Source organism: Tenrec ecaudatus, chromosome 12, assembly GCF_050624435.1.
Source record: "Tenrec ecaudatus isolate mTenEca1 chromosome 12, mTenEca1.hap1, whole genome shotgun sequence".
Classification (NCBI taxonomy): domain Eukaryota; kingdom Metazoa; phylum Chordata; class Mammalia; order Afrosoricida; family Tenrecidae; genus Tenrec; species Tenrec ecaudatus.
This window is the reverse complement of record NC_134541.1, coordinates 101,676,061-101,702,331: the sequence shown is the minus strand read 5'-3', so window position 1 is coordinate 101,702,331 and position 26,271 is coordinate 101,676,061. Positions and strand designations below refer to the sequence as shown.

The window sequence follows — 26,271 nt, the reverse complement described above, 5'->3', positions numbered from 1 at the left end:
TTTTGAGGGTTTTTTGTTTTGTTCGAAGTCCTTGCTATTTGTGAATCCAGCAAGAAAGAGGAAGACCCTTGGCCAAATGGAGTGACCTGGTGGCTGCAGAGCGATGGGTTCAAGCTGCCAGTCTGAGGGGTGCCCAGGACTGAGCGGTGTTCACTGCTGTGCACAGGGGCCCTCTGGGTCCGAGCTGCCTCAACGACATCTGTGAATCCAGTGGGCCAAGTCCGGGCATCTCCCAGTCTGGGCAGAAGCGCGGCAGACTCCGGGTCGGACATGTACATGGGCATTGTCCGCCGAGCCCTGCGCATGTGTGCACAGTGAGGGCTCAGAGTTGAGTGTGGTGTTGGGGTGTGAACCCTGACCTAGGGCACCAGGACTCAGGAGACCAAGGTTGGGCCCGGGCCCGGGCGCAGGCGTGAACTGTGAGGATAAAAGCAGTGGTCGAATTCTCGTTTTCCATGTGGAAGACCCAGGTTCGATTCCAGGCCCAATGCGTCTCCAGCTGCCGGTGGGGCTTGGGGGTTACTATGATGCTGAACATCTTTCAGAGACGCTTCTGCCCAAGGGTTAGGAAGAAGTCCTATCTGTCGACTTATGGAAACCAGCAATGAATACCCAATGGACCAAAATAGTTCAGCATTCAACCCATCTTGAGGATGGCACAGCCTTCTGCGGGTCCTGCGAGTCGAGGCCAACTTCTGGCAGTGAAAATCAAGTCTGATTATTGGGATTCGGGCCCCAGCTGGCCCTTGGTGGCCAGTGGGCCCAACGTTGCAGGCTTGTGGGCAGAGCTGGAGGTGAACTTCCGTCCACTCAAAGTGAAGCCAACTGCAGAGACCTGCCCCGCCCCCCACCTCATTTGCTCTGCGGAGCTGCAGGTGGGGGCTGCCTGACAGGGCCCCTGGGGGGGTAGGGCTAGAAGTCAGGCCCATGGTCTCTCAGCAGATTCCAGTCACGCTCTAAACCTGAACCACGTGCGCACATGGCTCAGAAGTCATCGGACTAGACGCTTAAGACCAGTCGCTTCTTGTATGAATACTTAAAAAATAAAAGAAAGAAAGAAACACAAACCTTCTGATTAAAACCACTAAGCCACTGACCAAAGAAAAATCTTTGGAAGTCTCTCTGTCTCTCTCTCTCTCTCTCTCTCTCTCTCTCTCTCTCTCTCTCTCTCTCTCTCTCTCTCTCTCTCACACACACACACACACACACACCCATGCACACACATACATTCTCTCTCCCTCTCACACTCTCACATACAGACGCTCATATTTCTCTCACACACACTCTGACACATGTACACATTCACACACACACACACACCTGTGTGTGCAGGTGTTGAGAATCTATCTATGAGGACTAAAGAGCATAAAAGTGAGCAGACAGGCAGCTGGGGCCTCTGAGAAACAGAATAGACAGAAAATGCGGGGTCCCTCAGGCACACACTCCCCCCACCCCGGAATTCTCCAGAGTAGGTGTGATTTGGGAAGAAAAGGGTGACGTATGCTGAACTGGGCATGACCGGACACTGTCTTTAAATGCTGTCCTGACTCTCATCGTTTCAATCACCTCGAAAATGACTCTGGGGATTTGCGGGCTGCTCGGAGCCCTGGTGGTGCAGAGGTTACGCATGGGGCTGCGATCCGCATGGTCGGTAGTTCAAAACCACCAGCAGCTCCTCAGAAGAAAGACTGGGCTTTCTACTCTGGTTCACAGTTCCACTCTCGGGAACCCACAGGGGGTTGCTTTGAGTCAGCATTGACTCGATGGCAGCTCCAACGTGCAGGCTGCGCAGACTCTTTCAGACTCCCTGGGCAGCTGGGGAAAGGCATCCTCTCCTCCCTGGTCTACCGCATCGACGGATGGAGAAAGCACAGGGATGACCAACTTCTAAACTTGACTTCAGACTAATGCAGGGCCAGCGGCGGAGGGGCTTCCAGGATGATGTTAATGGTCATGGGCTGGCCTGTCCAGGCCACCCAGAGGCACCTTGGGCCTGGTCACCTGCTTCCAGAATGACAAGCCACTGCAAGCCCTGGACACAGTTCTCCTCTGGCCCTGTGGAGTCGGTATGAGTCTGGGTCCACTCAGTAGCAGCTGGCTTGGCTTCTGAAAGCAGGAACAGGGCTCTCATAAGAGGTTAGTGGTCAGCTGCAAAACAGGGGGATGGTGGTTGGCCCCTGCCCATTGACGCCACAGCAGAAAGGCCTGTCGCTGTTTGCCTAGAGAGGACAGCAAGAAAACCTATGCTTGATTCAATTGATATGTGGAATGTTATAAGAGCCCCCAATAAAATGAAAAAAGAAAACCCAGGCGCATGCCTGCTCGGCCACACGTGAGGGCCAGGGTCAAGTGGACATCAGCGGGAGGCTCCGTCTATGTGGTGGAGTAGACTGGAATGAGGATGAAACTTGCCGATCAGGATTGCCATTGGGCAGTGGAAGCACCTGGTTCATTGTTCTCTATAGTTTTATGTAAATCAGAATTAAAATCTTTTCTTAAAAAAAGAAATCACCAGAGACCATCTCAATTTTGCATTGTGGCCAGACACCTTTCAGGAGATACCCAGGGGCTGATATTCTGGGTGTTGAGGCGGCGGCCCATGTGTGGTCCAAAAAAGAGAAAGAAAAAAATTCAGACCCCAAAATCCCCAAATGACAGCTGGATGCACCAAGAAAATTCCAGAAAGCAGCCCCTTTCTTCTGGACTGCTCAGTTCCATTGGAAACAAGGAGCTAGCCTTCAGGGAGCTAGAAACACCCTAGCCCTGACCCTATCTCCATCCCAGCCACCCTATCCCCACCCCCTAGCCAAGGATGGTACAAAGAACGCTAGAGAGCTTTAGGCTGGGTATGCAGCCCTGGGCTTGGCACAACACCACTTGGCACCTTAGTCTCTAAAACAAAAAACAAACTCACTGCGATCAGGTCGATGATGATGCAAATCAACCTTATAAGACAGAGAAGAACTGCTTCGGTGGGTGTCTGAGCCTGTGACTCTGGACGGGAGTAGAAAGCTTTGTCTTTCTCCCAAGGATCACCTGGTGGTTCTGAACTGCTGAACCTGTGGTCATGACTGCGCCACCAGGGCGCAGATGCCTTGGTTTGGGCATCTGTAAAATGGGAGAGTAGCATTGACCTGGGCATCCCTGGCTTCTGCGAGCTCAAACACCCACGATGCCAGGCATGAGGGGCTCATGGGTGGCAGCAAGCAAGCTCCCTCTTCTTACTGTTTGACTCACTCACAACGCTCAAAAGTTCTGAAACGGGTGAAAGTGAGAAAAACCTGGACGTGACGTTCTTTAACGGTGACCTTTGCCACACAGATGTTTCCTCCCACGGTTATAAAAATAAACCAGAAGAAAATCAAAATAAAATGCCGGGTGGGACATCCCACGTACTTGACCTAATAGCATGTGTTGTGCTTCTGTTCTGCCTCCTCCGTCCGTCCGTCACTGGGTGGTGCCTGGGGTCTCGAACGCCTGCAAGTGGCCATGCAAGATGACAACGCGTCTCTAACTCGCTGGAGCAAGCGCAGAAGATGAGCGCTGAGTCGAAGAGGAAATGGAGCGAGTGGCTAAGGCCCCCGCCAACAACAGCCTCTTCTGTGATGAGACCAGAACTGGATGGCGCCCAGCTCCCTTTACCCAGCTTTGGGTTCAAGATTCCATAGACGGATCCTGATCAGAAGGGGGAAAGTGTAGGGCGTCGTTTAAAATGTTCAAGGAGTCTACACCTTTTAGACTCGTGGAGGTTGGATGAACCCCTGAGACTACTGCCCTCAGATCACCGGTAAACCTCAACCCCCCAAGTCCCCTTAAGCCTTCCTAAAACCAAGCAATAGTCTAGCTTAATTCGTGGTTTTTTTTTCAAAAATCTATCTGTATCAGGCTCTTTCAGAACCATATGGGACCAAATTAATGACAGCAATTTGAGAGATGCGATCAGAGCCGTGGGGCAGTGAGTCTGTGTTAGTGGGGACCGTGGGGGGGCTCCGAAAAGGAGGGTGGCAATGGCCACACAATGTGAAGAATGTCACTAGTGTTGCCGAATGGTGTGTGTAGACACTATTACGCTGGTGTATGTGTGGTGTGTATATATTTTCAACAATGACAATTCCAAAAAATAAGTTCCCGCTCATTTCTCCAGCCCTCAGGAAGCCTCTGCTAACAGTGAAGTGCCATGGGAGTGAACGCGTTGGGAGGAAGGGGGGCCCACAGGCAAGGGGGAAACAGCTAAGAAGAAGTAAAGGGCAATTTGCCATCACTCAGTTACCACTGGGTACAGTAGCTCCTCACTGTCCCAAACATGACCCTGGGAGCTACAGCATCGTGGGGTCCCCTGGGGGCCCTACTCCAACCCTCAGAACTGACATGGCAATAAGACCCCCACGGGAACGCTTGCACTTTAGAATGGAGGAGCACACCTGGGTTCCCTTTGCAGAATAAACTCAGTACCCAGCACAAAGCAGTGAAGGCCTTAGGGAAACGACACGCACACACACACGCACAGCTGCGTGACGCGTGGTGAGCCCACGCATGTCAGAGAAGGACTCTGGTTCTTCAGAAATGGATGGCCACGCTGCACCTTGAACAAGGCAGGCCCGAGAAGAATCGGAGCATTTGCACGAAGGTGCTGGCCAGAAAGCTGCAGGTGCCGAGGACGGGCAACAGACCCCCTCTTTCCTGGAGGGGGCACAGTCAGAGGGCACCTTAGGGGCGAGGAGGGCGAGCCTTCTTCATGGACTTCAGACGTGTTGTTGCGAGAGACCCTGGAGAAGGGCCGCGTGCTTGGTAAAGTCGACGGCAACCAAAACGAGCAAGATCCTCGGTGAAATGGACGGACACTGGGGCTGCAGCCATGGACTCTAACCACTGAGAGGTTGCTGCATGGCCAGGCGTGTCCTTCTGTTGTTACAACAGTGCCAGACCTGGCTTCGGGGTACCTGTGGGAGATGGAACGGCTTTTCCCCAGCCTGTAGCACCCTGCTTAGAAGTTATCTCCCTGAAGGCATTCAGCCACCCAGAGCAATCAGACGCTACTGTTGATCCCACTGTAGGTGGGGCTCACTCCCGGCTGTTAAGGCCAGTGGATGGCTTTCCCTGGGGCGCTGTGAATAAGTCAAACCACCAGCTCAAGGACGATCAAGGTTGGGCTGCCATCATGAATCTAGGACCCGCCCATCTTGTCACATGTGTCTCCTTGATGCCTCCTCTTCCTATAGCGCGTGTACACCCCGAGATCGTGCCCCTCCCACTTTGTATTGCCGATGATACAGCCCCTTCTGTGACGTGATCAGGGGGCTTGCATGACCCCAAGTATACATGAGCCTTGGTTAGAAATAAATCGCTCTCCTTCTCTCCTCTCCCATCTCCACGTGGACCACCAAGCGGGCCTGAAGTAAGCATGCTACCATGAAACATGTCTGCCTCCTCTATCTTACTCTCTCTCCTCTCTCTCATTCTCTATGACTTTACTGTAATCTTTACATAGTACAGATGTACAGTTGTGACTACGGGCCCGTAATATTTGTTAGGGGCTGGTTTCCCCTGGCAGGTACCTCTGGGTAGAGTCAAATTTCCAACCTTTTGGTTAGTAGATGAACACTTCATAGTCTGTACCACCAGGGACTCTGCCCCCCATCCCCCCAAAGGAGAGATCGCTGTACACCTGTCAGGGCACCAGTGGAGGTGTGTGTGTGCAATGACCAGGAGGAGCTATAGGTCTCAGTCTGAGTCTCCTACCCCAAGTCTATGACCCAGACGGAAAGGTAGATGCCAGCTGCTTGCTCCCCATGCCAGTGAGTCCTCCCACTCCCTGGTCCGAGCCCAGGCCTGGAGATGGGTCCGGGACACCGAGGTGGCAGCCACTCAGGGCTCAGAGTTTCCATTCCGAGGTCAGCCTGGCAGAGGTCTGCGTGTGGAAGTGAATAACGATGTCAACTTCCCTCTGGTCGCCATGCTGATTCCCCTCTGGTTTCTGTTCTTGATTCTGTTTAAAGACACATCTCCACCGTCATCGATGTGGGTGTGCGGGAATCAGAGTGAGCGTGAGTCGGAGAGGGACAAGGCAGGGCCAAGTTCATCAGCTTCGGCTCCAGGGTGCTCAGAGAAGCAAGCAACTAATCCAGCGCCACCCCCGAGGACTGGCATGAAGGTGACAGCAGGCTGGCAGCATGGGGAAGGGCTCAGTGTGCTGCCTGGTGGAGAGAACGTGCCTCAGACTCACTGCCATCGAGTCGATGCCAACTCACAGAGACCCTGGAGAGCAGGGCAGAACGGCGTCTGTGGGTTTCCGGGATTGTCACTCCTCACAGGAGTAGAAGCCTCCTCTTTCTCCTTCGGAGTGGCTGGGGTTTTCAAACTGCTGACCTTCCCGTTAGCAACCCACCAAGGAACCACTGTACCACGAGGGCCCCCTCAATAAGTGTGCCAGTCATTAGCGAGTAAGTCCCTCGTGGTGCCAACGGACACGACAACCCCCCCCCTGCCCCTACTAACCCCGGGCTTGGGGGGTGGAGTCCACCCAGAGGGTCCTCGAGGAACCAGCCACCGAGACCCCTCTGGAACCCAAGTCCCCTCCGACGCCAGGGGGTCGCACGAGGCAGGTCTCAGCTCCGTGGCAACCAGAAGCCCCTGCGTCAGAAAAAGAAACCCAGCCCTGGGCCTCATCGCCCCTTCCACCTGTCTTCCAATTCACAAGACGTACGGGAGAAGGGGCTCGACCCGGGTCCGTCCAAAAGTTTGTAGAAAACAATGGAATGAAAAAATCATGCCATTTTTATGCCACCAACTTCTGCGACGCTCCCCGTACTAAAGGACACTGTACCGGAATGCAACCGGCAAACGTCCGCCTGGTGAGCTGCCCTGCAGAACCACACTCGGTAGCAAAGGGAACGTAGAAGGAGAAGGAGAGAGCAGGGCCCTAAGAAACACACACTGCTTTGATGTTATTGCCACTCTAATCCAAGCGCATGCACCATGAAAATAACACAAAAAATTAAGAGCCATTCGACAATTTGGATGCTGGTGAGATAGTGAGAGATGCTGGGGAACTGTCTATTCCAGCAGTTCACAACCTGTGGTCTCAGCCTCTCTCACAGGGGCTTCCGAAGACCATCAGAAAACGCTTATTTCCGATGCTCTTAGGAACCAAGACACAACTCCTCTATCCGTGTCCAGGCAGGTCCGCCCACACGCAAATACGCCACACACGGCGTGAAGACTGTTACCCATGCTACACCATGCTTCAAGACAAAATTTCCTTTACTTGCAATTAGAAACAAATATTTCACAATATAGAATTATATGTTTTTTGCGATTCATCACTATGCTTTAATTATGGTCAATTTGTAACAATGGGAATGCATCCTGCATATCAGATATTTACATTACGATTCATAGCAGTAGCAAAATTATAGTTATGAAGTAGCAACAAAAATAATGTTATGGTTGGGGCGTCACCACAACATGAGGAACTGTGTGAAAGGGCCAGGGCATTAGGAAGGTTGAGAGTCAGTGCTCTAGTCTTTCAAAGTGAGAAAATGGTATTGTCGTTCTACTCTGCATTCATTCAGAAATGAATGCTTCTAGACAGCACTGCATGAGTTGTTAACTTGTACAGCTTCGAAACTTGGGTGACGGGGCACTAGCTACACAAACATGTATGACAGTTTAAAGATGTCCTACACGTGTATAATTCCTTTTCCCAGTAGCGTTTTAAATTCTATACCATTGACTAAAATAACCATGAAATCATTAGAATTACCTCGTGTCCCAAGGGGATGACTTATGATGTTCTCTAATAAAATAATAGTATCTCTAAAGTGAGCCAGGGATAGATATAATCCATAGATGTAGAAGTGGACTTTTGGAGCTCCTACTTGATCATTGTCCTAATATAAGAACAATTCGTTCTTGTGACATGGCCCTCCTCAGTACTTGCTCTCCTGAAGAGGCCACTGTGGGGTGAAGAAATCAGGCGGTGCCTCGATATCAGAAAAAAAGCAACTCGCATCTCAGAGGCTTGTCTCAAAACAAACATCCATCTAAATAAGGCGTCAGCTAAGTCCACACAGGAGAAGCACACCAGCCTGTGTGATCCAAGGATTGTAGATAATAAAATCCAAACCCAGAAGAGGGAACAGTGCTAAGCCTACATTAGAAACACCTGGTTTGTGGAACGTTATGGGTGGTCATGGAAGCCTAAATCCATTTGCAGGGTCCTTAAGTGGACTGACTCTTCAGTGATTCCCTACTGACCACAATCTAGGAATTTGAGGAGCCTTAATGTCACACAAAGAGCACTGTAACGTGTATTTTAGCAGCTGTAGATAGGCTGGAATGTAACACCTTGTCATTTGATCCCCCTTGTGACTCATTTAGTTTATTCTGGTGTATCATATTTTCCACTTTCTTTTCCACTGAGATTTTCACTCTGTTTCATTGGGCCATTGTGACTGAGTCTTTATTGTGCATGTTTTTCGGTATAGGGAAGTCAGGATGGATGCATCTATGAAGACAGCAGCTGGAGTGGTGACCACCTGGGGACGTGGGAGGAAATGAGGAGTCTGCAGCAGTGGGCACAAGAAGGAAGGTAATGTCCCAAAGCTGATTCTGGTGATGGCTACGCAGCCTTCGTGATATGGCTGCGCTACTGACCGGCATGATGTGCTCATTACGTCTCAGTGAAGCTATTTGAAGCAGGAGGAGGGAACTAGGGGTCAGGGGAATAAGATATGGTACGTTAAGAGAATTCTAAAAGGGTGAGTTGAAACAAAATGTGCACTCATTGCTGACTGCAAAACTGATGATCTGCTCGGTTCACCTTCACCTAATTCACAATAAAACACCTTCCTAAGAAAAGAACTCTTCTGAGCTCCACAGTGAAACATTCTTGTCCGTATGTCTGAGATGAACTTGCAGGCCACAGAGCCACCATGCCCACCTCAGCTCGACTCTTCCTCCCTTCCAGAGCCACTCGTGCTTACATCTGAACGGTAAGGGATCGGGAGGGTGGGTTTGGGATTTTGTCTTCATGGAGTAACTTTTATTTTTATTTCCTGTTGAACCCTCCATTTTTGTCCCCTTCCCCCGACCAATTTCTCTTTGAAGTGATGTCCAGGTCTCGTTTCCACATAAGAGGATGAGGTCGGAGGCAAAAATAACAGTCCAGCAGGGAAGGGAATCAACAGTGGAGTGGACCCTGGCTCACTTGACCCACAGGGCAGGGCTGACTTGTCCCAGAGGGTTTCCAAGGCGGTCGTCTTCACACAAGCAGGCCGCCACATCTGTCTGCCGTGGGTCGTCTTCACACAAGCGGGCTGCCACATCTGTCTGCCATGCAACACTGACCTTGCAATGAGCAGCCAAGCACTTTAACCCATGCCACCAGGCTTACAGGATAGATTCATCCTGAGTTAGTTAACCATTGCTGAGGATGGATGCCCTGGACGCCTGGGATTCATCACATTATTCCATTTGTTATGTTTGAAGCTCTCCGTGATCATGTTTAAAGCCGTCTAGGGAAAGCAACAACTGTATTTCAATTTCAACTCTGCTGCTCACTGGGTGACCTTAGACAGTGGCTCCACCTCTCTGAGCCAGTTTCTCGCCTGAAAAGCCAAGATCTACCCACAGGACTGGCACACAGTGGGCTCTCTGTCCACACACGTGCATTTGCTCCTCTTGTGGACTGGGATCTGCAGAGCCAGCCCATAACTAAGATGGCCACCAGGGTCACCAGCCCCTGGACTCTCCCCCTTGTGCAAGCCCCTCCGCAGTGGACCAGGGTTGGTGTGCGTGACCAGTGGGGTGCATCACAAGTGATGGCATGCCACTTCCAAGATGGGCTATAAGACACAGCGATTTGCATCTCAGCCCGTCTCTCCCGCACTCTCTCCGGAGGGAAGCCAGTTGCCATGTCATGAGCAGCCAGGTGGAGAGCGGCTGAAGCTGACAGCTGTGCTGGGGCCACCATGGAGGCAGCTCCTCCTGCTTCCAGTGACAGCAGCTCAGAATGCAGCCCCGTGAGACCCTAGGCCAGAACCACCCCACGAAGCTGCTCCCAGATCCAGACCTGCAGGCACAGGCTTTATTGAAAGCCAGGACCAACTTGTTCTGCAGCACTGGATGACGCTCCAACGGTGGGGTTTTCATTCTGCATCAACCGCCCCCGTCTAGGTGTGGCCAGGAGGGGTCCTGGAGAATTAGGAGCTGTGCATGGGGCAGCAAAACGCAAGGCCGGCAGTCACAGGGGCAGAGCCAACCTGTCCTCACGGGTCTGAGATGAGTCGGAATTGACTTGATGACACTGAGTTTGAGTTTTCGTTTTGTTTCTGAAATGTGGCTAGGCTGTTTCGAATTGCTGGAAGGACAAGGGCAGTTTGGATTCTTTTAAGAAACCAGGTGGTCCAATGAAGTCGGGGGAAGAGGCGATCATGCACGAGCGCTGCCCCTCTCAACAGGAGGCTCCGAGCACAGAGACCACGGGTCACCGCTCAGGAGGCAAGAGGATGGCGCTCAGACCGGGGGGATACCTGGGAGAGGTTGAAGAAGGTAGGACCCCCACATTCTTGTCTGCCTTCACTCTAACTCGGAACATGGGCCTCTGTGCATTGGAAGCCGAAAGCAAACCCCACCCTGTGACCCAGGATTTGAAGACGTCAAAGCTTCGCTCGTAGGTGAACTACGAGGACCTATTACCTAGCTCAAAGCAGTTTCTGCTTCCTCATCTGTAAGATCCATGGAATCTGCTATTTCCTTCTGGTTTTTTGTTTTGTTTTGTTTTTTAAAATGCCATTTGAATGTTTCTAGAATCAGGATGTATCCCCTAATGGTTGCAAATATTTCATATGTTTATTTCCCACCCTCAAGAGCTCTCACTGAGCCCATCCGGCCTAACACACAGCATGTCACAACACAGACAAACAGGCTCACGCCTAAGGAGACAGACCTCAATATTCACATATGCATACACATTCGTACACATACATACTTGAGTGCATAAACACATAGGTTACAGGCACACACACACATCACACAAAGAAATGCACACACATACACACATGCCTATACATACACGGAAAGAAAGCAAACATGACTAATGATTCCAATAGGTTAATTCTTGGTGCATCTGTGAGACTTTCTTGTAAGTTTGAGTCATCTGTGAGACTTTCTTGTAATTTGAGTTTCCTTAAAACAATGGGATTTTTAAGTCCTCTCAGGGACATGAAAACAATGATCTTTTTTCCCCTCTAGGTTAGCTTGTCCTTCCACGCAGTGTCTCATCAACCGCCCAAAAGTCCCACCACACTGACAGCAAGGCACTTTGTGTTTCACCACTGCTGACCGATCGGGTGCACTCAAAACCCTCACGCCTGCAAAACTGTTCAAGGACACCGGTTTCAGAGTCAACCAATGCACATAGTCGTTTAAGAAATCCATTAACTTGATAGGCTGAGCTCACAGCAATAGCACCCCAATGACTAGACACCTCCTATTTACCAGGCACCATGCAGACCTGGGTCCAAGTGCCCTGCCCTCTGAGGCATTACCGGTGGGGTGATGGTGATGGTGGTGGTGGTGAGTGGTAGTAGGTGGTGGGTAGAGGTGGTGGTGGGTGGTACTAGGTGGTGGTGGTGTTGGGTGGTAGTAGGTGGTGGGTAGAGGTGGTGGTGGTGGTGGAGGTGGTGGTGGGTGGTACTAGGTGGTGATGGTATTGGTGGGTGATGGTGATCATGGTGGTGGTGGGGGGGGTGATGGTGGTAGTGGTGGTGGTAGTGGGTGGTACTAGGTGGTGGTGGTGGTATTGGTGGGTGATGGTGATGATGGTGGTGATGGGTGATGGTGATGATGGTGGCGAGTGATGGTAGTGATATGGAGGTGGGTGGTGGGTGGCAGTAGTGGTGGTGGTGGTGGTGCAGAGGCTGAGGGAGACAAAGAAGTGAGTGATCACGTCAGTCAGAGTATGAAGAGTATAAGAATGACAATCAAAACGGTCAGCAGCCGAGCTGACAGGCGACACTGAAGAGCAATGGCATTGCCGTCCTCTTCAAAAGGAGCATTCCAAGGTCCGTCCTGCAGTGCGACACTGTGTGACAGGGGAACCGCTATGTACTTACAAGGAAGACCAGTTACTATTACTCACGTTTATGCAACAACCACTGATTCCAAAGATGAAGAAATTGAAGATTTCTACCAATTCTATAGTCTGGAATTGATCAACCAAACAGTCAAAATGTATTGATCATTCCTGGTGACCAAAACACAAAAGCAAAGAAAGACCAGCGGCTGGTGGCAACCACGGTCTTAGTGACTGGGCGGCATTGGAGTTTTCATGACAGAACTTTGCAAGACTTCATCGTTGCCAATGCCCTTTTCAACAGCGTAACTGGTGACTATACTCGTGGACCGTGCTGGATGGAACACGCACAACTGAGAACGACTCCATTGGTGGAAGGAGACACTGGAGAAACTCCATCTCATCAGTCAGAACAAGGCCAGGGGCCAAATGCAGAGCAGACCATCCAGTGCTCAGTGGTAAGTTCAAGTTCAAACTGAAGAACATGAAAACAAGCCAGAAGGGCCAAAGTATGACCTTGAGTAGATCCCACCTGAACTTAGAGACCGCAGTAGAGCACATGCACTCGACCCTACACACGAAGAGAGCAAAAGATCATTCAAAGGGCAGGAAAGTAAGGATAGCCCCAAATGCATGGAGAAGAGATCCTGAACTTGCTCGGGAACATGACATAGCTAAAGCAAGAGGGAGAAATAATCAGGTTAAAGAATTAAACAAAAGATTTCAAAGGCTGTCCTGAGAAGACAAAGTAAAATATAAACTCACTGCCAACGGGTCAATGCCGACTCAATTCTCAAAACCCATGAGAATGTCTGAGGCTGTAACTGATGACGGGAGTAGAAAGCCCAGTCTTTCTCCCTCAGAGCTGCTGGTGGTTTTGAACTGCCGCTCGTGAGGCTCGCAGCCCAATCTGTAACCACTACACTACCAGGGCTCCATAAAGTACAATAAAGACATGCGCAAAGACGTAGAGTTAGAAACCCACAAGGGATGAAGGCACTCAACATTTCTCAATGGTAAGAAGTGAAGAGAACATGTAAGCCTGGGAGGATACGGGGCGGCGCTGTGGATTAGGCATCAGGCTGCTAACCACAAGGTCGGGGGTACAAATCCGCCTGTTGCTCCATGGGAGAAAGATGAGGCTGCCTGACGTACAGTCCTGGACACCATACCGAGGGTCGCTCTGAGTCAGAATAGACTGGTTGGCAGTGGGCTTGGTTTTGGGGGTATGAACACAACACGGAATGATGCAGGAAGCATCGAAAAGATGAAAGCACCACACAGAGTCACTGTCCCCCCCCAAAAAGCCAGACACTCAATCATTTAGGAGGTAGCATGTGATCGAGAACCAATGGCACTGAAGGACAAAGCTCAAGCTGCACTGACGGCACTGGTGAAAAGCAAGGCTCTGGGAATTGACAGAAGACTGATCCAATCAGCACTCACGGAGCCTTCCTCGTCATTTGTGGGCCTGCACAGAGAAATGAAAACTTTGAGTCACCCAAGGCGCACGTTCCCAGGTAAGGTGAAATAAAGCGATGCTCTGCCTTCCTGTTTCAGCCCTCACTGTAAACAAGTGACCTTTCCTGGTCTCTTCAGTACACATTGTGACGCCGTTATGCTCTCTGTTGATGACTCCCTTGTTAAAATGCCCCCCAGCCCCACCCCCACACTGCTGAAGTGCTGTCTAGTGTTGGAAAGGGCAAGAAGGCCATGATGTGACTTACTGAGAAAATTCCTGTTCGCTAGGCAAGCTTTGCTCAAGCATTGTTGGCTATGAATTCAATGAATTCAAACTGCAATGTAGAGACATACGGCATCTTTAAAGGGAAACAAACACATAGTAGGGTTCTCTGCTGGTCAACTGATGTTGTGACCACAGGCTTGCAGAAGCTCACACAAGGATGACTCCAGCAGCAATGGTTCCACATTTGCTAATTCAGTGTTTGCTACAACTTTCTAGAACCCAATAATTGAATGTACATACACTATGCCCCCATGAAAGTACGGACCCACACCCGTCACTGAACCGGTGTAAGCATTCCCAACCTACCCAGAGGTGGACAGCCGAGCCGAACATGCTAAGCACCCAGGGAGAGAGCTGGAATCACAGCTTTCTGTATCATCTGTATGCCTGCTCAATCAGCCTCTCCAGGGATGGAGCCCACAGCTGTGAACTCCTCTGCGGATACCAAGGAAGCCTTAGCCTGCACCTGACACCCACCACCTTCAGCCACCTCTTTCAACTCGCAGAGGTCCCAGATAGGAAGCAGATAGGATCTGGACAAAAGTCAACCCTTGCCAAGCTCCTGGTCTACCCCGGGGGTTCTGCCAGCCCAGACCGCCTGTACTTCCTACCCTGGCCCCTTGGCGACCTCTGAACAGCTTTCACACTGCCCTTCAGGCCACCTGGCAGTCAGACACGGTGTTTTCTTGTCCATCAGGTTATGCCTCTCCCTGCCCCAATCCCTCCAGAGATTGCTCATCAAACGTAGATGATGGAATCCTTTATAATCCCCATCTTGATCTTCAAAGTTCCACATGAACCTGGCCCTGCCAAAGCTGTAGGATCACTTATCTCATTCTCCCACTTTGACACTGGGGCCCGATTCTGACAAGCCCCCAGTGCACCACCCACCACAGGGCTTTTGCATGTGCTGTATCCGCTGCCTGGAACTCTCTTCTCACGATCTTCCCAGAGCTGCTTCCTTCCCTCTTACTCAGGACGTCTCCTCTGAGTTCCTCCCTGGACCCCTTGTTGCCACATTCTCCTTTATGACACTTACCACTGTCTGAGATTACCTTGTTCATGTAGTTGCTTGTATGAGGGGACTTCAGAAAGGTTTGTGGAAAAATTCCACTATCTTTTCATTTTATTTTTACATAAGCTTTTTGAAGTCCCCTCATATGCTTTCCTTTTTCCTCCCTAGTTGAAATGACATCTCCAAGAGGGCAGGGACGGGCCTGTCTGGTTCTTCCTGTGGCCCTAGGACAGCGCCTGGCACACAAAGGGCATCACAAGTTGTGTGGATTTAATAAGTAAGTGGATGGACACACGAGAGATAACACATTAGGTGTCAGACAAGGATGATGATGCACTTGACCCTGAAAATACCTGGCCAAACTGGGGACACATATCTAGTTGGTTCCTACTAGCCTCTGGTGAGGAGAGGACAGGCACCTCCAGGACACAGAGCTGCCCCAACCACAGACTGACCCAAATGCCCATAGTGCTGGATTGAGGAAACCCTGAGTAAGCGAATGAGTGGATGAAGCCTGCAGAGGCCTTGCCCTCAGACTGCTGCCCCATTGCAGACATGCAGGAGCCCGGCCAGTCCCCAAAGGCCCTCTCAGATGGGGTGGGCTCCAGTTCAGCAGAAATCTCCCTTCAGTGACTCGACTAAGGCACCCAATTTACCGTCAAAAGGAAACAGAAATAAAGGGAAGTTACGGTCGGTAGCCACAAGGAGTTAATTTCAAAATATGTAATGTTGTGCACTAATCAAAGAGAACTGAAATCTGTCTAGTTCCCTGATTCTGCTAGTTATCAAGGGCCTTCCTTAAAAATTAAGCAATCGGAGCTGGTGAGACCTGCTTGTGCTGACCTATTTCCATGGTTTTCAAACAAATTTTAGAGGATTGAGAGGCAGCATGAATGGAGCCCCAAAGACACTGGAGATGGGGTCTGAGATGGGGGTACAAACCCGACCTCCTGGAATAGGGACAATGAAAATCTACAGTTCTTGATGTGTTGGCACATGAGGGTGGTGGTGATGGTGGTGGTGGTGGAGGTGGTGTGTGTGTGTGTGTGTGTGTGTGTGTGTGTGTGTGTGTGTAAGAGAGACAGACAGACAGAGAATTAAAGATGCATTTACACTATTTCCCAGAAGATAACAGTTATCAGACCATCATCCCCACAGTCCCTTTCCTTGTCCCCCAACCTCCGAGCTTCTCTTGCACCTACGTCACGTAATGTACAGAGGCACTCCAGGTACTCCACAAACCCTCTGGGGCTAACTGTACTGACCCAGAGCCAATTGTGAAAGATAAACAATCATCTAAATCAGAGTTCTCACGGAGAAGCAATTTCCCCGCCCAGGGGCATTTGCCAGCATCTGAAGCCATTTTCGGCTGACACGCTGAGGGCAGGGGCTCCTGGCACCTGGTGCCCGTTAAACAGTCAACACAGCCCATCCCTCACAACCAAGGAGGATCCAGCCCTGGGTGATTGAGAAACCCCACCTGATACAATTGGGGCGATTCTGCAGTCTGGTCTGCACATGGCAAAGGACACCCCAAAGTACCCCCAGGGAAGCATGAGATGGAAATCCCACTGTGGGTCTCACAAAATCCTCTCCCTGTGTGAGCGCCTGCCCCGGAGCAGAGCGTAATGTCAGATACTGACTCTACCTCCAGAGTTAGGGGTTCAAATCCCCGCCCTGCGAATGAGCCGCTGTGCGACCCTGGCCAACGCGTTCAAACACTCTGTCTCAATTCTTTGACCTCAAACTGACACTAGTATCAGTAGAATTATCTACTTCTAAAAAGTGTTGGCCAGCCAGTGAAAATCAAATGCGTAGCACATGACAAGCAGCCTTGTCTGGTGGCGTGCCAGAGAACGAGCCCTTGGGTGGGAAGGCATTCAAAATATGACCAGAGAAGAGCTGCCTCCTCACACGGGAACGTAGCAAAGCTCTCAGACCTTCTCTCTGGGGCTGGGGCGCAATTTACAATGAGAAGAGGCGCCGCAAAGCATCGATTACTATTTGGACGGTCAAATGTACAATGTATGAATCTAGGAAATGTGAAAGTCATAAAACATGAAACGGAACCCCTACATAGCAGTGTTTTAGGCATTAGTGAGCTGAAACGACCTGACTGTGGCTATTTTGGATCAGACAATCATATAGATGGTCTACTATGTCGGAAATGACACATTGGAGATAAATGGCTGGTGTCAATTCATTACAGAAAGAACATTTACCGGTCTGTCTTGAAGTACAAATCTGCCAGGGATGAGATGGAATATCCATGTGCTCACAGGGCGATTGTTCACATTTACACGCCACTCACTAATGCTACAGATGAAGAAATGGAGGGTTTTTGTTACCCTCTGTCATCTGAAATTGATCACACATGCATTCAAGATGCGTTGATAGTCACTGGTTTGACTGAGATAGGAAAATAGAAAGATCAATAGTTGGAAACCATGGCATTAGTGATAGAAATGATCCTGGAGACTTCGTGATAGGATGCGCAAGACCCAACTCCTGCATTACAAATCCTTCTTTTTAGCGACACAAATGGCAACTACACCCGTGGAACTCACCGGACGGACAACACAGGAATCAAGTGGACTACGTCTGTGGAAGGAAACAATGGAGAAACTCACGATCGTAAGTCAGAACAAGGCCAGGGACAGATCACCAACTGCCCGTATGCAAGGTCAAGTTTAAGCTCACGGAAATGTAAACAAGCCCACGAGAGCCCAGAGTTAAACCTTGAGTCTGTCGCATCTGAATTTAGAGCCCAGCTCAAGAACAGGTTTGGTGCATTGAACAGTAATTAGCAAAGACCACAGGAGTTGTGGGAAATTATCAAGGACATGTGGGGGGCGGGGGGTAACGATAAAAGTTTCTACTTAAGGTTTTTCTTTTTTAAAAATATCATTTTATTGGGGGCTCATACAACTCATCACAATCCATACATACATCCATTGTGTGAAGCACGTTTGTACATTCGTTGCCCTCATCATTCTCAAAACATTTGCTATCCCCTTAAGCCCTTGGCATCAGCTCCTCTTTTTCCCCCTCCCTCCCCGCTACCCCCTTCCTCATAAACTTTCTCTCTTTTTTTAAACTTACTTGCGATTCATAGTCTCAGACGCCCTTGTGATTCATAGTCTCAGACGCCCACAAGGGCAGTCCTTCTCTGTCCTCTCAAGTCCCTGCGTCAGAATGGACTCCATGGCAGTGAGCGAGCAATCAAGGGCATTGATCATGACGAAAGAACGAAAGGGTAGCATCATTTCCCGGGTATGAAATCCAGGAGAGGCGGAGCTATCGAGGCAGTAACCAGCTGGAGGCATGGCAGGGGAGGAGGACGGCAGAAAATGGGGAACGAGCAGCAGGACAAGGATATGTTCTGAAATGGATTGTGGGGATGATGGCCCAAATCTCCTTAATATGACTGAACAAATAAATTGTGGGACATGTGAAGTGGATGCCAATAAAACAGCTTACAATAAATCAATGAAAATGAACATTTTAAAGATGGGGGGGAATCAAAGTGACATCAGAAGAGGCTGTGCAACCACTTTCCCAAGTGTAGTGTCGCCCTGGCCTTTCCAGATGGGTGACATTGCAAAAGCACACGAGACAAAGTCTCGCCATCCCCTGCCTGTACTGCTTCCGACACAGATGTGTTGGTTCTTTTGGAAGCCCATGACTCTTTCAATCTTCTTCTCCAGCGCCACAATTCAGCTGCATCGATTCTTCTTCAGTCTTCTGCAGCCAGTGTCCAACTTTCACATGCATATGAGGCAAATGGAACTACCATGCTTGGGTCACGCATGCCTTGGTCCTCAAAGTAACATCCTTGCTTTTCAACACTTGAATGTGGAGTAGCTGAAGTGATTGGTGCGGTGGGGTGTGTGTGTGTGTGTGTGTGTGTGTGTGTGTGTGTGTGTGTGTGTGTGTGTGTAGTATGAAATGATGAAGTAAAAGAGCTGAACATAAGATTTCAAAGATCAGCTGGAAAAGACAAAGTAAATGAAATGTGCAAAGTTCGAGAGTTAGAAAACCACATGGGAAGAACTTGCTCAGCATTTCGCAGCTGAAAGGCCCGAAGGGGACCTTCGAGCCTAAAGTTTCAAAGCAGAGGGATTCTAGGCGTAACACTGACTGGCACCAGAAGCATTCAAGGAAGGGATGCAGAACCGCTGTACTGAAAAGAAGGTGTCAATGTTCAGAACGTGGCATATGGCCATGAACTGCTGGCACTGCAGGAAGAAGTCCGATTTGCACTGACAGCCTCGATGAAAAACAAGGCTCCAGGAACTGAGGGAAGACTGGTTGAAACAAGTCCAAAAGCATTGTTACCGGATGCCAGTTCATGCATGCACATAAGCATGCACATAAACGTGCTTACACACGTACCAGCTGTCAGAGTGCATGGCTGCAGGTAAGTCCTTTCAGCAAAGCACTTGTCTTAGCCTTGTGAGGATGCCTTCATAAAAAAGACCCACCCATGGCAGTGGCTTCCCAGCGGATCTGCGGGGCCCGGGGCAGCCGAGGCATGGAGGAGGTAAGGAACTCAGAAGGCACAGCAATGGTGGTTTTCCTGAATGCCAGAGGGAAGATAACCTTGACAGATGTTCTTGAAGGACACAGCATGGTCACGGGAGCTCATTATGAAGATGTTTTAAGGAGAACAAAAACTGCATTGGTGAGAAAAGGCCAATAAAGTGTGCCAAGGAATTCCCCCCCCACCCACCCACCCACCATTGCACCTGATCATTTCCCAAAGGCAGCCAGGGCGGCCAGGAGGCATTCGTTGAGAAACCTGACCCAGTCCCCTACAGCCCTAATCTTGCCCCTTCCGGCTTCTTTATTTGCCTTAAACCCAAAGAACATTTCAGAGGAGCATGATTGGAGCCCCTCAGGGACTCCACGGCTGTAGTTTTGAGGTGGCATGAATGAAGAAGCCAAATGTATTAAGGGAAACGGTAAAAACTATTGTTGATCGGCCTCACCGTGACCCTGTAGGACAGTCTCCAAGGTGACAGCTTCTATGGGAGCAGATTCCCCAAGAGACTTTGGGATGAAAAGTCCAAACCTCGCCAGGGCTCCTTCAGAGACACATTAACCAAAACCCCAACTTGCTGCCACAGAGTTGATGGAAAATCCAGAATCTTTCATTGTGCTCATGCAAAACGTGTACCTAGACCGAGAGGCAGTCAGTCGTTCAAGCGGAACAAAGGGAGGACAGCATGGCTTAAACTCAGGAAAGGGGTGTGTCCGGGTGCATCCTCTCATCCTGCCTATGCAATCTGCGTGCCGAGCTAATCATCAGGAAGCTGGAGGAGATGAAGAATGTGACGTCAGGATTGGAGGAAGGCTTGCTAGCAACCTGCAATGTGTATATGACACGACCTTGCTCGCTGAACGTGAGGAGAACTGGAAGCACTTGCTGATGAAGAACAAGGACTGCAGCCTTCAGAGTGGATTCTGACTCAATGGGAAGGTAACAAAATTCCTCATAACTGGTCCAGTAGGTAACAACATGACAAAGGGAGAAAAGATTGAAGTTGTCAAGGATTTTGTCTTGCTTGGATCCGCAATCAATGCTCATGGAAGCAGCAATCAAGAGATCAATGACACATTGCATTGGGTAAATCTGCTGCACAAGACCTCTTTAGAGTGTTGAAGAGCAGGGCTGTGAGGTTGAGGACTAAAGTGTGCCTGACCTAAGCCGTGATATTTTCAATCGCCTCCTATGCATGTGAAAATTGGACAATGAATAAAAAGGAGTGAAGAGGAATTGATGCATTGAATTATGGTGCTGGTGGGGAACATGGAAATAACCATGGACCGCCAAAAGAACCAACACATCTTTTGGAAGAAGTATAGCCAAGAATGTTCCTTAGAGGCGAAACGTTGGTGCAATTTCATCTCATACATTCTTGGCCGTGTTGTCAAGAAATCCCAGTCCCTGGAGAAGGATGCCATGCTTGGTAAACTGGAGGGGCAGCGACCCTGAGGAAGGCCCTCAACAAGATGGATTGTCACAGTGGCTGCAGCAATGGGATCAAGCGCAGGAACAATTTTAAGGATGGTTCTGTTGTGCGTAGGGTGGTTATAGGTCGGAACCTACTCAATGGCACGCGACCACAACAACCTTCCACCTGTAAGCCGAGCAAATAATCTGGGATAGTGGATGATGTGAAGCACAGCTCAGCATCAGGCCCTGAAGATGACTCACAATCGTGTATACTGAAAGCCAAGGGAGATCTGAAACACTCACTAATGAAGATCAAAGACGACAGCTTGCAGTGTGGACTACCCCTCCATATGCACAAAATAGAAATTCTCACAATTAGAAAATAAGTAATATCACGATGAATGTGAAACTATCGAAGCTGGCAAGGATTCCGTTGCACTTGGAGCTATAGTCAGCACTCATGAAGCAGCAGTCAAGAAATTCGTGACAGGCTGCACTGGGCAAATCTGCTGCAAAATACCTCTTTCAGGTTTTAAAAAGCAAAGATGTAACTTTGAAAGCGAAGGCTTTGCCTGCCCCAAGTCACTATACTTCCAATCATTCCATATGCCTGCTAAAGCCAAACAAGGAATACCCACTGTCCCCTGCTATCTAATCCCTTTTGACTCATGGCCACCCTATAGGACAGAGTAGAACTGCCCCTTCAGGTTTCTGAGACTAAATCTTTACAGGAGCAAACTCATCTTTCTCCAGCAGAGCAACTGGTGGATTTGAACCACTCACCTTGAAGTTAGAAGCTCAATGAGTAACCCAATCTGTCACCAGGGCTCCTGACAAGGAATAAGGAAAATGGAAAATGAACTGATGCATTTGGGTTACCGTATTGGCAAAGAACTTTATGCCACGAACATTATCAAATATACCCAGAACGAATAGATCTGTCTTGGAAGAAGTACAGACTATTGAACATGTTCTCAGGAGAGGCCAGTCCCTGGAGAAGGGTATGGTCCTTGGTGAAGTTGAGAGTCAGCCAAAAAGAAGAGGCTTCAAGGAGATCGACTGACACAGTGGCCACAACAGTGAACTCAAATGTAGCAACTGTTTTGAGGCTGGCAGGGGACCAAGCAGTGTTTCATTCAGTTGTACACAGGGTTGCTATGAACTGGAGCCAATTCAATAGTGCCTACCAACGCAATAGTACCTAACTACAACAACATCTACTTGGTACATGGCTGGGGTCATTGCCACCTTAGTCCTCAGAATGATCTCTTTGCTCCGTTAGAGGCTAGGAGGTTGAAGGACCCTAACAAGGATGGACAGGCTTTGTCTTCTGTACTTTGGATAGTTGTCAGAAGAGGTCAATCCCTGGAGACGGACATCACGCTTGGTAAAGTAGAGGGGCAGCCAAAAAGGAGGGAGACCCTCAGTAAGATGGTTGACACAGTGGCTGAAACAGTGCATTTAAACATAACAACTGTGAGGGGCACGAGATGGAGCAGTGTTCTCTTTTGTTACACAGAGGGTCACTTTGAGACAGGACCGAGTCAGGGGCGCCTGACAATGACAGCAAAGCTAAAGGAGTGATCTTTTATAGGCTAGCAAGTTCAATGAATTCTATCTTTAGATTTTTGCCTGCATATAAAAAGAGCTAGTTGTTTGCTACTGTTATTTTTTCATTCAGTATAACTTTTTCAATTCAATGTAACGATTTTATTTGAGAAACAAAGTTTTGTATCCAAAGAAAAGTTTTGTATCCAAAGTGCTAGGAACCCTGGTGGTGTAGTTGTTATGCATTGGGCTGTGATCAGAATGGTCGGCAGTTCCAAACCACCAGCAGCTCCTTGGGAGAAAGACTGGGCTTTCTACTCTCATAAACAGTTACAGTCTCAGAAAAACCCACAGTGAGTCTGGAGGCATTTTTTTTTTTGATCCAAAGCACCAGACTTCTGAGACATCAGCTAAGTCCACATGGAAGAAACACATACCAGCCTTTGTGGCCCAAGGATGGGAGATAATAAAATCTAAAGTCAAAGGAGGGCATGGTATCAAGAGCTTGAATTAGAAATACCTGGCTTGCAGAAGGTAATGGATAACAGACGAAACCGAAAACCCATTGCGGAGTCTCTGCATTGATTAACCCTCCAGTGAATCCCCTCTGACTTCATCCAGGGATATGAACAGTTTTGCTCTCTGAGAGCACGGCCAAGTTCATTATGGCAGATGTGGTTAGATTAAAATATAACACCTTATCTTTGTTGTCTCTTTTGACCCATTTTAAAGTTGTTTCCAGTTTTAATATTTTCTGCTTTCTTTTCCATTGAGGTTTTTCTATGTTTTTGTCTAGTTCGTCTTGTTGGTGGTTTGTTTGTTTACTTACTTCCTGTTTGTGTTTTGTATGATTTTCTGTCTATGAAATCCAGGATAGGTAGGTTCATAGACAGTAATTGGATAGATAATTGCCTACGGGTACAGCAAGGGAACTGAAACAAAACAACAAAAAACTCACTGCCACCAAATTGATATTAACCCATAGTGACCTTATAAGACAGGGTAGAACTGCCCCATATGGCTTTACAAGACTATAACTCTTTAAAGGAATAGAAAGCCTCTTCTTTCTCCAAGCAGCTGGTAGTTTTGAACTACTGACCTTGTGATTATCAGCCTGACATGTAACCACTGTGCTACCAGGGTTCCTGGTAACCCAGGGCATGGGCTCCAGGGGGAGGCACTCATTCTGTCTGCTTTCAGGGCCGAGCCTCCTCTCATTCAGCATGAGGACCCAGGCTCCTGGTTCCTTAACAACCCTCAGGTGGCAATCCTCCCAGGCTCTATTTGTGCTTGCTGCTGTTCATAACCACACCATGATTCGGGCTACGGCATTCCACCACTAAGCAGCTCACAAGAACATAACCGAGAAATCCCTAATTTCAGGCAAGATTTCAGGGGGGTTCAACATATCTTGGGAGTTGGGGAGAAGGGGGCCCAATTCAGCCTGTAGCACAGCCATCTGCTTCCACAGTGCCCCGTATACCCCATTCTCCACTCTGGGGGTTCTGAGCATGCCCTTGCTCACACACAGCCTGCATGGTGACCCAAACCAAACCCAAACTCACTGCCATGGAGTCAATTCTGACTCCAGAAAATACTTTCTACTCCAGTAAAGAGTTGCAGTTTTAATAACCCACGAGGGCAATTCTACCCTGTCCTACAGGGTGGCTATAAGGCAGGGTGACCTACTGGCCTCAAAACAAAGCCTGACTCGGAACCCGCCCTGCATGGTCTGATGGCCATATGTGGCTAGGTTCTTTTTGATCCAGGAAAGGGAAGTAAAACGAGTGTCTCAGTTCCTAGTACCACCAGCCATGCTCCAAGTGCTCACACATGACCTGCAGATTCAGCACATTTCCAGCTTTGCTGGAGCTTCCAGCAAGGGTCCAGCCCAGCCTCTGCACAGGCCACCTGCGTAAACAAGCCTCACCCCCCGGCACAGAATTGGCATGGTCGGTTCCCTCTGAGGATCCTTCAAGGCCAGCAAACGCCTGCCTGCCTCCTGCCTCAGCTGCCCCACCACTTCCTCCAGGATGTCTGCTCTCAGTGGAATAGCTGCCTGAGCTTGTGGCCACTGAGCAGTTAAGACACTGGGTTCTCTCTGCTGCCGGCATGCCTGTCACCCTCTCCCCACCCATGGCTCTCAATGGGAAGTTATGCCCCCAGGGGACCACTGACCATGACTGGTGGGACATTCTGGGATGTCACAGCTTAGGAGCTGCTACCAGTCCTGCTCCACAGGCATAGCAAAAAGAGGTTTGAAACTGCAGCATGCAGACAATGAATAAGAAGACCAGAACAGGGAGGCCTTCGAATCATGGAGCTGCCGAAGAGTCTTGAGGGGACCTCGGGTTTCCAGTAGGATACACAAGCTGTGTGGGAAGAAGTACAGCCAGAATGCTCCGCTGAGCGAGGATGGCAACACTACATCATATGCACTTTTGGACAGGATGTCATGAGAGACCAGCATGCTCCATGCTGCCCATGGACCACAGCCGGGTCCTGTAGGCTGCCTGTCCCCAGCCCCGCCTGACAGGGTGCACAGAAATGCTCACGGCAGACCTAGCGAACACAGGCCCGAGTTCCACGTTCCATAGGACTGTTCACCCAGCATCCCTCTACTCTTGGAGCGTCTTCCTCAGAGACCACCATCCAAAGGCTCCCATTTTGGGGGTGACCATCGGAAGGTGAAAAGCAGGAGCCAGGCCTCACGCCTGCTGCCTAGATGTGGCTGCCGCCTGGGCCATTAGCAGTGGCATGGGCTGGTCATTCCTGGGGCCTGGGTGCTGATGGGGTCAGATAGGCAGGGGACTTAACCCAGACACGATGTCCCCACTCACACCCTCCAGCCCCAGTGCCCATTCTCTGGACCTTGCACCTGCTGTGTGACATGTGCTGGGAACACTCTCCCATGGCTGCCCGTTGCCCTCACGCAGGCTGCTCTGAGGGGCCCTCCCCAGGGCCCTCTCGGTCATCACCCTCCAAACACCACTCACCCCCCAATTCTCCAGGGACCCTTTGTTTATCTGCTCCCTTCAATGTGCATCACATGAAATGTACATGCTATGATGGGCTTGTGTCACCAACGGTGGGCTTGTTCAATGTCACTCTCAGCACACAGGTGGGCAGGGCCTGGTTTGATCTCTCCCCAGTTGTCCCTCCCCCCCCCCGGGGGTGGGGGGCCTACCTGATCTTGGCTTTCCTGAAGGCCAGCTCCTCCTCGCTGCCAAAGTCCAGAGACACATCCTCCGTGTCATCCACCAGGGCCTGGGGGGTGGGGATCAACGCTGGCGGGCGCCCCCATAGGCAGCTGCACGTGCCACCCGCCCGGCACGCCCTGGGCAGATCTTGCTGGGCTCCCAAGCCGTCCCTCAGAGCTGCTGGGCCCTCTCCGCCCGCCTGACCAGGCCCAGCTGGCCCTCAGCAGGTGCCATTTGGGGCCCAGCCCAAGTCTCCCATCTCCGCGCATCCCTCCTCCTCCTCCTCTTCCTCCTCGCTGATGCCCGCAGGCTCCTCCCCGCCTCCAGCCTTCCGCCCAGCATCCCAGGCCCCGCATCCCTACCTGCTTCATCTTCCGGGCCCACCTGGAGCCCAGGCTCAGGCTCAGCTCCCCTCAGGTGCCGGTGGGGGTCACGGCAGACACCCAGAGGTACCGCCACCGCGCGGGGTGGGGTGGGCGTGAGGTGCTCGGGGCCCAGAGCGCAATCGCGGGGAAGGTGGGGTCGGTTCCAGGGGGAGAGAGAAGTGACGATCCAGGCCCACCCCACCAGGGGCTCGCAGGGAATAGACCAATGAGGTTGCTGGGAAAATGGGCGGAGCGTAGAAAGGGAGGGTGGGGGAGAGACCGGTAGAAAAAGCGCGCTATGGAAGGAGCGGCTAGGGCTCAGAGCTGGACAGGGCTACAGTGGCCTTGAGACCCTCCGAGA

General features: G+C 50.2%; 1 protein-coding gene across 1 annotated transcript in view; it reads right to left on the bottom strand.

Annotated features, from left to right (window-relative positions):
• The window catches only part of TVP23A (trans-golgi network vesicle protein 23 homolog A), a 34,621-nt gene extending 8,705 nt beyond the window's left edge, over nucleotides 1-25,916 (bottom strand). Inside the window, exons 1-2 of the mRNA XM_075528024.1 lie at nucleotides 25,908-25,916; nucleotides 25,533-25,612 (exon numbers count right to left, since the gene is read on the bottom strand). Coding sequence (XP_075384139.1) covers nucleotides 25,533-25,612; nucleotides 25,908-25,916 — 89 coding nt within the window. The remainder of the gene's footprint in view (nucleotides 1-25,532; nucleotides 25,613-25,907) is intronic.
• Between the last annotated feature and the right edge of the window lie 355 nt (nucleotides 25,917-26,271).